The 14,204-nt window shown below is 45.9% G+C and overlaps 1 protein-coding gene across 1 annotated transcript in view; it reads right to left on the minus strand.

The window, feature by feature from the left end:
- Positions 1-14,204, minus strand: part of FZD6 (frizzled class receptor 6) — a 56,440-nt gene that overhangs the window by 31,964 nt on the left and 10,272 nt on the right. The window contains exon 2 of the mRNA XM_083186942.1: positions 9,299-9,667. Coding sequence (XP_083043068.1) covers positions 9,299-9,502 — 204 coding nt within the window. The 5' untranslated portion in view covers positions 9,503-9,667. The remainder of the gene's footprint in view (positions 1-9,298; positions 9,668-14,204) is intronic.

The following is a 14,204-nucleotide window of genomic DNA, read 5'->3' on the forward strand; positions in this document are numbered from 1 at the left end:
TACAGCCCTCAGAGCAGCGGGCGTACAGCAAATCCATTCCCTGCCGCTTCCTGTAACGCTCATGCCAAAGCTGAACAATGAGAGCAGTGGATCTTTAACCAAGTTGTGTAGAATTTGACAGGGCTACTTCAGTGGTCAGCACAGCTGTTTGCAGGCACAGGTTTTGTTTTTTGGGTTTTGTTTTTTAACCAAAGGGCAGCCATTTTGAAACAAATGCGTATTTCACAAACCGTGGGCCTGGAATCCACAGTAGCCTCTGTGAATCTAACACAGTTAGCAACAGGATGCAGACACAGGGGGGAATCTGGTAAGAAATCTCCAAGGTTTTTTAAAGCGGCAATCATTTAAGGCCCCCATACACTGTGCGATTTGGGCCCAATTTCACCCGATTCGGATGGATCGGGCAGTGAAATCGGCCCAAATCGTATGTGCAGACATGTCATCTGACCCGATGCGCGGTCCCGTGCGCATCGGGTCGGAGTCGGGAGGTCGGATGGGCTGCACATAAGATTTGGTAAATCTTATGTGCAGCCTGGAGGCGGGCAGGGGACGCAACGTATGGGGAGCTGATGCAAGGAGCCGGGCAGGGGGAGGCGCACTGACCTGGGCGGTGATCGTCGCAAGCAGGGAGCCGGTGGTCCGGGGCGGTGAACGCAGTGATGGGCACCCTGTAGCGTGGGGGAAGCCGGACAGCAGCGGGCGCGCATAAAAAAATGAATGGACAGTCAGTGATTGGCTGAGAGCTCTCTGTCAGAGAGCGCTCAGCCAATCACTGGCTGGCCATTCATTTCTGTGTGTTTTTTCTATGTGCGCCCGCTGCTGCCCGGCTTCTCCTACGCTACCCGGCAATCTGGTCCCCTCGCCGCTCAGTGAGTAAACTGCCTCTGCGTCCCCTGCCTGGCTCTGCGCTTGCAGCCCCCCCCCCCCCTGGGGAGTTGTCAGTAGATTAGGTCCGATGTATGGGGGGCCTTTACACTGCAAAATCAAAATGGTTTAGTTTAACGGTGTTAAATTTCACCCACTATGTTGTTATTTAGGGGGGGCATTCAATCCTGGGTCACGACTGTGGATCCGTCCCGACAGCCATGACACTGGCCCATTTTTGTTTTGTTAGCCTGCTTATCGCCAGACGGGATTCAATGTCCCACCTGCCGGTCGGCGAAATGGGGGCGTATCTGCATAAACGCCCGTGGATTGTCATGATCGTGACACGGCTGTTATCGACAAAACAGGCCCGACAGCTTTTAAAATGTCCTATTTATTACAAGTTATTTATATAGCGCACACATCTTCCACAGCGCTGTACAGAGAACATTTTAACATTCACTTCATTCCCTGCCCCAGTGGAGCTTACAATCTATATTCCTTACTACATGTACACGCGCACACATTCACTTCAAATTCAATTTTTTTGGGAGCCAATTACCCTACCAGTATATTTTTTGGATTGTGGGAGGAAACCGGAGTACCCGGAGTAAACCCAAGCAAGCACGGGGAGAATATACAAACTCTGCACAGTTTGGGCTATGGTGGGATTCGAACCCATAACCTCAGCACTGTGAGGCAGTAATGCTAACCACTACACCAGTGTTTTTCAACCACTGTGCCGTGGCACACTAGTGTGCCTTGAGCTGTTCTCAAGTGTGCCCCTAGATCTAGAGATGCCCAAACCAGTTTACAGCCACCACCAGTTCAAGTGTTATTTACTGGTCTCTTCTTTTCATTTAAAGGGCCAATGTATTTAATTGTGTTACCTGTGGGGACCAGTGTGATTGTTTTTTATATGGGGGCCAATAGGTTTGTTTTTTTCCTGTAGGGGTCAATGTGTTTTGCCCTGTGGGGATCTCATGGTGTGCCTTGGCAATTTTAAAATCTTATTTAGTGTGCCGCAAAGTAAAAAGGTTGAAAATCACTGCACTACACCATCCGTGCTGCCCCACAATCCTATGGTTTGCATATATTAGCAGTGACCTCCCACAGTTCTAGACCATACCCAGACGAGACTACAAGCCCTGATATTATCTATTTGCCAACCAACAACATTCAGCGTAATGTTGTGTAAGTGACAAATTCCTGTCACACTAGAGCTGAACGACTCTTCAGTGCTGCAGGGGACAAGTAACAAGATCACCCAGGAAATTGCGCTGCTCAATTAAAATACAAAAAAATGGGTTATACCGGTTTGTATAGTCTATCTCTGCCGGAAAAGCTGTTAATGCACATAATAAACACTTTCCCCCAAAAATAAAGAGATAAAACAATGTACACATTAACAAAAAAAAAACAACTAGGTTCAAGTTACCCGCCACAGAGATACAGGGACACAATGTATTATTCAGCCAGTCTCCCTGACAAGTGACACAGTATCTGAGCGTTTGATGAAACCTGCAAGCTAGCTGTGGGACGGCCATTGTTTTCTATGGCACTTTGCCAGGCGGGGAGCGCTGTTTAGTCTTGCAGGCAACAGAACAAAGCTCCTGTCTGCATAGCCAAACATTCCTAACAAGGCGTGCTTTATAGCATGCCAGCACTTCTCCGAGAGACGAGAATAATGGAAATTCCAAGCGCTCGCTGGATTCAGTCAATGAGAATAGGAAGAACAATCTTACCCCCCACCCGTAAGAGAAAGCCCCTGCAGCACAGTTACAGAGGTGCTATCTTACAGTGTAAATGTATTTATTTATTACCAGTTTCTTATATAGCGCACACATATTCCGCAGCGCTGTATAGAGAATATTTGAACATTCACATCAGTCCCTGCTCCAGTGGAGCTTACAGTCTATATTCCCTACCACATGTACACGTGCACAAAGACATTCTAGGGTTAATTTTGTTGGGAGCCAATTAGCCTACCAGTATATCTTTGGATTGTGGGAGGAAACCGGAGTACCCGGAGGAAACCCACCCAAGTACGGGGAGAATATACAAACTCTGCACAGTTATGGCCATGGTGGGAATCCCATGACCTCAGTGCTGTGAGGCATAGTTACATAGTTACATAGTAGGTAAGGCTGAAAAAAGACTTGCGTCCATCTAGTTCAACCTGGTATAGATATCCATTGCTGATTTGGTAGGTTCTGATATTTTACAGACAGATTATATTTCTTATTTGTACCCATGGATGTTTTTCTCCAGTAAATGTTTGTCCAACTTTGCCTTGAACGCATTTAATGAGCCAGCCGTTACCACCTCTCTGGGAAGAGAGTTCCAGAGTTTGACTGTTCTGACCGTAAAGAAATTCTTTCTACTAGCTGAATTAAATCTTTTTTCGGTACTTATGTATTATCTGGGCTCCCATGTTAAATAAACCCCATTTTTTCATACCCCTACTATCCAACTACGCATGGAGTTTATTTTATATAGTGTGGCGAGCGCAGCGAGCCACCGTGCCCGAAGCGTGGCGAGCCCCGCGAGGGGACGCGGTCTCATAACAAAAACGGGAGCCCAGATATTACATAAGTACCCTTTTTTCTTCTAATCTATACTCATGCCCTCGTGTCCTAGATTCCTTTCTAGTAGAAAAGAGGGTGTGTGACAGTTCCTTATATTGGCCCTTGATATACTTGTACACGTTGAGCATGTCCCCCCTTAAACGTCTCTTTTCTAATGTAAATAGTCCCAAATTGCTTAATCTCTCCCCGTAGCTTAAATTCTCCATTCCCCTAATAAGCTTTGTTGCTCGCCTTTGGACTTTTTCTAATTCTATGATGTCCTTTTTGTAGTGCGGGGCCCAGAACTGCACTCCGTACTCGAGGTGAGGTCTCACCAATGCTTTATACAGTGGCATAATTACCCTTGAGTCCCTAGTTTCCATTCCCCTCTTAATACATGCCAGAATTTTGTTGGCCTTTTTTGTAGCTACATTACAATGGGCACTACATCCCAGTTTGCTGTCTATTTGGACTCCTAGATCCTTTTCAAGTTCGGAATTACCCAGTTCCTATCCGCTAAGGTTGTAACTTGCACACTGGTTGTGTCTCCCAAGGTGCATAACCTTACATTTATCTACATTGAACCTCATCTTCCATTTTTTTGCCCACTCATCTAGAATTGCAAGATCATTTTGAAGCATGGTGACATCTTCTGATGATTTGATGACTTTGCTAAGTTTTGTATCGTCCGCAAAGATGGATACATTGCTGAGTAACCCTATCCCAATATCGTTAATAAAAATGTTAAACAAAATGGGCCCCAAAACCGAACCCTGGGGCACTCCACTTAGTACCATCATATCTGATACGGCACTATTCACAACCACTCTTTGTTCTCTATTACATAGCCAATTCCCTACCCATCTGCAGATATTTTCACCCAATCCTAGGTTCCCCATTTTATTAATCAATCTCTTGTGTGGGACAGTATCAAATGCTTTAGCGAAATCTAGGAAAATCACATCTACAGTATTTCCATTATCGCGGTTTTTGCTAACCTCTTCATAGAACCCGAGTAGATTAGTTTGGCATGAACGATTTTTCACGAACCCATGTTGGTTAGTACTGAGTAGATGGTGATGATCTAAATATTCCTGGATACCATCCCTTAAAAATCCTTCAAATAGTTTACCCACAATTGATGTTAAACTAACGGGTCTGTAATTAGCGGGATCTTCCTTTTTTCCTTTTTTGAATATTGGCACTACCTCTGCTAGGGATGCAGTTAAGATCCCGGCGGTCGGGATCCCGGCGTTCAGAATCCTGACGCCGGAATCCCGACCTCCGAAATCCCGACACTTTCTCCCTTCGGGGGTGTCCACGACACCCCTGGAGGGAGAATAAATTAGTGTGCCGAGCGTAGCGAGGCACCGGGCCCGCTGCGTGGCGAGCGCAGCGAGCCCGCAAGGGGGGGTGATCCACGTCCCCCCCTTGTCGGGATTTCGGCGGTCGGGATTCCGGCGTCGGGATTCTGAACGCCGGGATCCCGACCGCCGGGATTCAATACTGAATCCCCTCTGCTATTCTCCAATCTTTTGGTACTATACCTGACGATAGTGACTTGCTAAAGATATAATGTAGGGGGTAGCTAGTTCATCCCTTAATTCCATTAATACCCTCGGATGAATCCCATTTGGCCCTGGTGATTTATTTGTTTTGAGTTTGCTTAGCCTCAGTATTATTTCCTTCGGCGTGAAATCCACAATGAGATCTGGCTTATTTGTCCCGTTTGTGGTAAATGTTTGTTCCACAGTCTGCTCTCCCTTAGTAAATACTGATGAGAAGAACTCATTTAACAGTTTTGCTTTTCCCTTGTCCTCAGTAACACTTTTTCCACTAGTATCAGTTAGTGGGCCTATGTTTTCCTTAATTAAATGTTTACTATTTATGTATTTAAAAAAACTTCTTTGGGTTGGTTTTGCTTTCAGTGGCTATGCACTCTTCATATAATATTTTAGCTGCTTTGATTACCCCTTTACAAGTTTTGTTTGATTCTTTGTATTTTGCGAACGCCTCCTCATTCAAGTTATTTTTATAGAATTTAAAGGCTCTGGTTTTATTGTTGATAGCTGACCTTACTTCTTTGTCTAACCATGGTGGCTTTTTTTTGTTGAACTTACCTTTAGTTACTTTAGGAATGTATTCAATAGTTAGTGAATCAAGCACCTTTTTTAGAGTATCCCACATTTCCTCTGCATTTTTTCCCTCCATAACCGTTTCCCACCCAATTCCTGGGCAGTAATGCTAATCATTACACCATCCATACTGCCGTAAATTCCTCTTATGTGATGTGACCTGCATGAAAACAGGGGGCATACAAAAAACACAAACAAATTCAAACTAACACTTTCCATCAGCTCCCTGTATCTTATCCCAAAGGTGCTGCAGGCGGGGAGAATTATCCGGTGAGACAAGAAGACTTATAAAATCGGTCGACTTCTTTCAATTTATGGAGCAGATAAGGGGGTATGGGTCATCCCAATTTAGGTCAACATGAATTGGGTCCGACCACTGAATGTCGACAGAACTTCGTTAGACACAAGCATTAGGCCAACAGTCAAAAGTTTTTCTGCGTTTTTTTTGTCCCAATGTTGAAACCGTCAAATTGTACCGCACCCATTGTCAACCGGATGCTTGTGACCTATTTCATGTGATTGGTTGCTATGGGTAATCTCCTATCTTCAATAGAACTCCCAGCTTAGTAAATTTACCCCTAATAGTGTTAAGCCCTGTACCAAAAACAATTAAATAGTGTTGGAACAATTACAAAAACAAACAAAAATAAAACAAACAAAACAAACATAAAAAGGACAATTAAACAAAAATAGAAGACAAGAGTATCCATGTAACTCAATGTAACTGTGTGTGGATGGAACAGTATACAGTTTCTAGGTAGACCGTCAACAGGATAGACACAAAAAAGGTCAACATGCACTTGTCAACACATGGACAGGTCAACATGAGTTGTTCCAGGTTTGTGTATTCAGTTGGACATGGACCCCCAATTAGTGTAGTGCATACCCTTGCATGGCCCACTTTACCACTCCCAATCATAGTCCATGCGGATCGTAAAGCATTAACCCCCCCCAGACACCGTAGATCCATCAACCAACCTAAACCTTGCTTATGCAACTAAATCAGACTTGCCTCATTCATTTCAATTCATTATGTGAAGATCTAGGTCCTATAATTGGGGACAAGAACCCTATTAGTCGCTGCAGTCCCTGACACAGAACCGCAAGGTTGGTAAGGAAGAGTAACAACACATGAATCAATGTGAAAGTACAATGTATAACACACAGGCGCTCGGCTCTTGAATGTCATATAGATTATTCGATTCGAAAAACTATTATAATGAATGTTTCAATGTTCTACCATAAATATCGAGCAGCTACTGTACATAAAAGCTCTTAAGGAGGTGGATTTTACATGTAATGTAAACTACAAGCTTCTCCATTTGTAAAGCCCCATGGACACACACACTACCCGATCCCAGTAGGCAGGTACGCCGGCATTGGCACTTGCCGATCGCGGGGATGTCAGGGAGCGACGGCAAGAGGAGTAACAGTCATGTTGCAGCTGCAGCATAACTGTTGACAACAAAGACTCCATCGTCCAAACATGTTCAGACCAGGGAGGGGTTCATTAATGATGCGTGAGAGTGCACGCATATGGAGTGTACACACTAGGAGATATTGTGAACAATATCGCGTAGTGTGTATGGGGTTTAAGATTCTCCTCTATACAGACATCAGCGGCCAAATGTAACAGCCTCCGAGTTGGGCGAGTGTGGGAGATGACGGATGAACTTGGAGGTTTTTTAAAGGGGCAATCAATTACAAGGCATGGTTTTTGCCTTGTAAATGATTGCCCCTTTAAAAAAAAAAAAAAAAACCCTCAGAGTTCAGCCGGCATCCCGCCCTGCCACCGAACTTGCAGGCTATCACTTTTGGCCGCCGGTATCCAGATAACTGGAATGCAATTATAAACCAGTCACTGTGTACAAATCAATAGGCCTCTGAACCAGATCCAAATGCTGCCCCCGATTCTGTGGTCAGTTGGGGACAAAATCGACGAGCAGAGTCCAAGTGTTGCACTGCAGGAGGCTGTTGTATTTCCAGTCCGGCCAGTGTGCTGCCTCTACGATGAGGGAGATTGTGAACTTTACAACCGATCAGTGGGTTATTTAAAAACGCGTTTCACTCTTAGCAGTGAACTTTATCAAATCCTCATTGATACATTTATTTTAACAGCCTTTTAGAACCTTTCGAATCAAATCAAAATCCGGAGATATTCACCAACCGGTCGCCATTGTGTTTATAATAATGAAAATGTCTCAGGCACAGAGTTTTTCCTGAACAGTAAATTGGTAAACAGAGATAAAAAAACCAAAAAACTTGAATGATGCAAAACGTATTAATACGTATCTACTAGATCTAATTGTGCTTGAGAATTACAAATCTGACTTTAAGACTCATAACTCATAGACAACTGCCGCTGTCAGTTTGGGTATGTGCCCAGAAGGGCACATTTAATTAGATGCCTGAGGCAGCAGAATCCAGTAGCTCCGCACTGGGGATAGGCAATGAAAACCGATAATTCGTCAACCATCAATGTTTTGGTCCAATGGTGATAGCGTCTCAATTAGACTCGGTGAGGACGATGGTGACAACCACTGACCGATTCGTCCAGATTGCTATTATCTGATCTATGGTGACGTCACTGCCTTTACAGTGTTCTTAGGTCTAAGGCATATTAGCCCTAGTGCTAGATCAGAGGTTCTCAAACTAAAGCTGGCCATACACCTATCAAATCTGGCTGGTTGGAACAAAAACCTGGTTATGGATGAGAGCAAATGACAGTTGACCATTTGCTTGGAAATGCTGGAAAACTGACAAACTGTCATTCAGAAATTACCAGGTTTTTGTTCCAACCAGCCCGATCTGACAATAAATCTGTAGGTGTATGGCCACCTTAAGTCCCCAAGACCCCACACGGTTCATGTTTACAGGACACCTGTGGATTTTTAAAATGTGACAGTTGGTGATACACAGCGCAAATACTATTGACCTGGGAAACGTGACTCGTGTGGGGTCCTGTTGCCCGAGTTTGAGAACCCCTGTGCTAGATATATCTGCCCACTGCACATGAACATTCCATCAATTGGAAAACTAGTCGATGTTTAAACCAGGGATGTTCACGTGCCATCGACAGATGGTGACAAGTTGGGAACTTGGGCACTGCACTTACACAGAAGAGGACGCAGAGCTGCATTCGGGGACAAGCTCGGACATTGCCGGTGAAGTCAAGAATAATAAAAAAAAAAAAACACTCATCCGCTCTTCACCCACGATAGAGCACATTGCTCTTTTATGGTACTTCCGATGCCTTGATAGAGCTACATTTGAACTAGACCAAATACCCAACTCTTATTCATACAACCATCTGATACTGATGACCTTTGGACATGACCAAGGGTTGGATGATGGGCGGTTTATTATTACCATAATGAGAGGAATTCAATTGTTGTATGGGTGTCCGTAAGTAATGGCCGCACAATGGTAGCTATCCAATTGCTTGACAATTGGGCGCAACAGTGTGATTTCTGCTCACAGTCTCCTGAGGTGGTGAGCAGAATTCTGAGAAAAGTCGTCTGTCTGGCCGCTAACCAGGACTTTCCATACGTTTAACCACGCTACGCTTCTAAACCGACGCGTTTCAGCATGACAAGCACAATGAACAAACGCAGTCCTGCAAGATAGGCAAAACAAATGAATAGCTGTGTCGGGCACCCACTACATAGCACCACTCAAAAAACAATTGAATTCTCGCCAACAAAATGCACAATTTTGCAACAAAGTCCTTACCTCCATTCGTGCAGCCGCAGTAGATTGATCGTAGTGCTCCAGTAGGTTAGGAAAAAATGTCATGTTATAAAGCATGCCCGTACACCTGGGCACCGTGATGGGTTCACAAGTGAACAAACTGTGACTTCCCACAAGCGGCAGCACTAAAACGCCTAGAAGGGCAATCCCAAAAAAGCACATGTTGCTGGCTTCCGGAGCTTGCATCAACTATAGAAGGCTAAGTCCAGGCAGTCTGGTGTTTCATTGGGTGTATGAAAGATGCAGCGTTAGGAGAGGAAGAATGGAGGGGTAGTTCTGCAGCGGACATTCCCAGAATGGACCTCGATGACAAGCAGCGGAACACCAATGGATCTAGGTTTAGCCGGCATCCTGTTAAAAGAAATAAAAAAAAGATATATGTAAAGGCAGCAGAGAACTTTGCATTAAAGTATTTACATGTGCCCGCCCAGTCGCGATGTCAATCACTGCTGACTTGTGCAGCCAATGTACAGGCGGTTGGCAGATCGCCAATACACACAGTGTGATGTACCGATATAGCCTTAGATAGCGGCGGTATACAAAAAAACTGTCCTGCGGCAGAAAACATTTAGATCAGATGCCTCACTGATGGCACAAACAACCCCAAATACAGAGCTGATGTCATGAAGAAATAACTTGAATATACAGAAGAACGAGAAGCCCTGAAAGTGATGATGCGGCCCCTAAAGAGCAATGATCATGGAGTCTGTCTGGGTTCACATGAAGAGACAGGAGCATTGGAGTAAGCTACGAAGAAGAAATAATCCTGGGTTGAACCCAGGTTGCTGGGCAGTGCGAACGGGTAACCTGGGTCAAGCGACCTGGGTCCCCTTTCCATTATGATGATGAGCCGCTGCTCCACCCTGCCCAGTTCCTAACGTCAGCTTATTGCCTGATCACTGTGGCACCTATCACCGTAAATGTCGGGTCGAGTGTGACCCAGCATTTACGATGTGAAAGGGGTATTAGATAGATCTCTTCTGTTCATTCATTTTGCATTTTGTGTATTGCTTAAATAAACGATTAACACTTCTGTTTTTGAAAGCGTTCTTAAGGTGTCCATACACTTGTCTGATTTGGGACGATTTCGCCAGATCCAGATGGATATGGCCGAGTAATCGGCACTAAATCAGATGTGTTTAACACCTCATCCGACCCAATGCAGTCCCGTGCGCATCGGCTCGGACTTTACAGATTGAACCCTGCTACAGGTTCAAATCTGTCGGATCGGATCCATCAGCGGCACATCAAGGGTGCCCACGATGTGTTGGTCCGATCTGAAGGTGCAGCAGCGGGGAACGGGCAGCGGCGGATGGGAGATAGTGTCCAGGCAGTGGGGGGTCCTTGCTGCACTGGGCACTAAGCTGGGAACTAAGTAGCGTTATTTGCCAGGCAGCGGCAGATTCAGCCAATCAGCGTTCGGCCAGTGAAAAGGTTTTCTAATTCAGAAAAGCTTCCCCACGCCGCCACCCGGCAAATAGAGATACTTAGTTCCCAGCCACCGCACGGACTCTGCTGCCTGCCGCACGGACCCCTGCCCACGCCCAACCGCTGCCAGCTCCCCGGGGAAATACATGCAATAAATCGCATCCAATTTATTGCATGTATAATTTGGCGCATCAAGTTGCCAGGGGTCTTTCAAGGGCAAACTGGTCCAACTTGCCCTTAGTGTATGGGGGCTACACCTGCCTAAAACTTTTGCACATTACTGTATTTCAGTATCTATTATGGTGGACTTTCTTTGCTGACTTTCCTGTGCACCTTTATAGGGTGAGAGGAACAATTTGCTAAGATACCTGCTGTAAGGCACCTTCGCCTGACTGTTTCGGAGACTGGTCACAACGTATTTTGGGCTAAGTAACTTTGTGGCATCTTCAGGAGCTGAATCTCCCCATACAAACTCTCTGAGAGCTAGTAACAGGCTCGGACAGCATTGATCTGCAGAACACCTTAGCACACAGATTGCCGTCTTCATTATGTGTAGGTGACAGATACACCCGGAGCCAAACACTGTATCTGATTTTAGCATCAATGCCTTTGGGAGGAAAGATGCTAAAGTCAGATAAAATAGGAGGAATTACAAATGGGCGAACAAAGTTTAAATGGTTTCAGTTCCCACCATGTTAATTTCCCATTTGCTATATGCACAAAAGAAGTAAAAAAACAAAAAAAAAAAAAAAAAACAAAAAAAACAGTACCTAGAATCCTGTAGATCTCATGCTTTAGGCCACCAAACTTTCCTGCATATATAGTACAAACAGTCATTTATGGGGGTATTCAATCTGAAATTCTGATTGTAGGGAACATCACAACAGTCAGAATCTGTCAGTTTTTTCTGGCTTCTGACACAAATTCGACTGTTGGTATTCAATGTACCGACAGTGGAGTGTAAAAGTCCGGAAATCTGCGACAATGGGCGCGAATTGTTGGAAAACCGCAGTGAATTTGAAAATCCGACTGGGAGAGACCTTGCTGATGCAGTAGAAGTACCTTGTGTCTTGTTGCTGTTTGCTCAGTCTTGCCATGGTGTACCACCTAGCCATTGAAAAATGGGAGTTTGACAAAACGGATCAGACTTTGGAAAAAAAAATGTCGGATCTGACTGCCTTCAATGTTGTTCGTAACGGCAGCATTGAATAGGGGACACCGCTGGGCACAATAGTGGGCGTATGCCCTTTATCTGTTCTCAAGGTCAGGTCAGCAGAGCAGACAGTTCGTTAAAGCCTTTCATATGCATATGCTAGTGTTAATTATCTGTATACACACATAACACTTGCCCCAAGGACTAATGATACAATCTGTAAAGAAAGCCAACATCAGATATTAATGTCTCTGCTTTGGTATGACCTGCCCTGGTTCTTATTGTGGAGACGGTTACAGATTAACAGTGTTTGGAGAAGAACTTGTTCCACTTGTCACAGACAGCAGTCCTTTAACCGCCAGCTTCACCCTGCAGCAGCAAGAGGCTCCAGCAGCCTGGATTCTGGCCCTTATTCTGATCGGTGCGGGCCGATCAGAATATGCGGCCACGACCGTGCAGGCGAATCCCCGCCTTCCATACGGATCGCCACCTGCCGTCCGTACGCGGATATGTGGCGATCCGCATGAAATTGGACGGGGATACGCCTCCTCCGTCTTGGGAGCAGCCCCTGCATTCGATGGTCGCCGAACATCGAATGCAGGGCCGCACGCTCCACCAGGTCCCGCAACACAAGACCACACGGACACTTGTCCGTGTGAAATCATGTATGGGGGCGGGCAGCTGACATCCGGCGATGTCAGATGCCCGCCCCGTACCCACGCGTCACGGCCTCATTACCATGCATACGCCCCGCGTTTGCATGGGAACGCCCATGAAACGCGGGGCGTATGCATAGGGTAATGAGGCTAAGTAGCCCCTCACGCCCCCTGTGCGGCGTATAAAGAATCCGTGCGGCGAAATCGCCTGCACATGCGCAGAGTGACCTCTGCACATGCGCAGACGATCAACATCGGCGGTCCGTCCGCATGCGGGAATTTCCGCACCGATCAGAATAAGGGCCTCTGTCGTGAACATGGAAATACGGCAACTGGTAACGTCATGTCCAGAGACAGTTCTGCACTGAACCGCTGCTAGCAATGAGCTTTTATCTGCAGAGGCTGTTGCCGAGTTGAACTTAGGGGACTGTAAGTGTAGGAGGTGATTCTGGTTGTCTCGGTGAGCTATAAGGATCACAGCTTACCAAGCACCGCCCCCCTCCGATGATTCCACTCTTTAAACAGGTGAAGGGATGTGTAACAAAAACACATCCCTTCGCAATTCTCCGCAGCAGGAGAAATCAGTCGATGGTTGCCGACCATCGAAAGATTTTTGCCTGCCTTCGCATATAAAATTAGTGGAAACTGACTTTTATTTGCGGCCCATGGGACGAAGACGGAGTGAGCCGACGATTTCCTGTGATGTCAGCTGCCCGCCTCTGGCAGGCGTCAGCCCGCCCTCGTACCCATATGGACGCCTATAAAACACTCCTATGGGTGATCCTTTTCACTACCGCCGTCCACCCCTGGATTGCCCGATCCTTGTGAACGGCTAGGCAACTATGCAAGTCGCCGAAACCTTTCGCAAAGGGGACTTGCACACGCGCATAATAGATAATGCGTAGAGTCCCAAACATCGGAACAGGGCCAAAGTCGTCCCCGTCCGATTAACCATTGAAACCATTCGATAATTCAAACTACTTTGCATGCGTACGGATCGGTGCGCGTATGTGAGAGCCAAAATAGCCACAGAAATTGCGAAAATATCTAATTGCAGTCCCTTCATATTGGACAGGAAATCAGACAGTCTCACATTTGCACAGACAGGTGAGTGAATTGCATATACGTGTGCGACAGGATAGCGGATTGCAAAATTTCCGCAATTCACTTGCAGATTTGCACTGTACGGGTTTAAGTACTGACTACTGGATTTCATTTTGAGAGGTATTTTACATTGATTCAAACTCAATAGCAGTACGGACGGTGTAATGGTTAGCATTACTACCTCACAGCACTGAGGTCATGGGTTCCATTCCCACCATGGCCCTAACTGTGCGGAGTTTGTATATTCTCCCTGTGCTTGCGTGGGTTTACTCCGGGTGCTCCGGTTTCCTCCCACAATCCAAACGGGATGCGGTCATCTATTAGAATGAACTTAGGTCTACAGTCATTAGGTCGACCCCACTAGGTCGACTGGCAGGAAGGTCGACCTGACTTAAGGTCGACATGGGCCAAGGTCGACATGACTTAAGGTCGAATTTGCATAAAGGTCGACATGAGGAAGGTCGACTGGTCATAAGGTTGACATGGGTTTTTCACTGTTTTTTGACCCGACAGGCGGTATTTCATGCCCTACCATCCACTAGGGCGT

Source organism: Crinia signifera, chromosome 5 (genome assembly GCF_055691185.1).
Source record: "Crinia signifera chromosome 5, ASM5569118v1, whole genome shotgun sequence".
Lineage (NCBI taxonomy): Eukaryota > Metazoa > Chordata > Amphibia > Anura > Myobatrachidae > Crinia > Crinia signifera.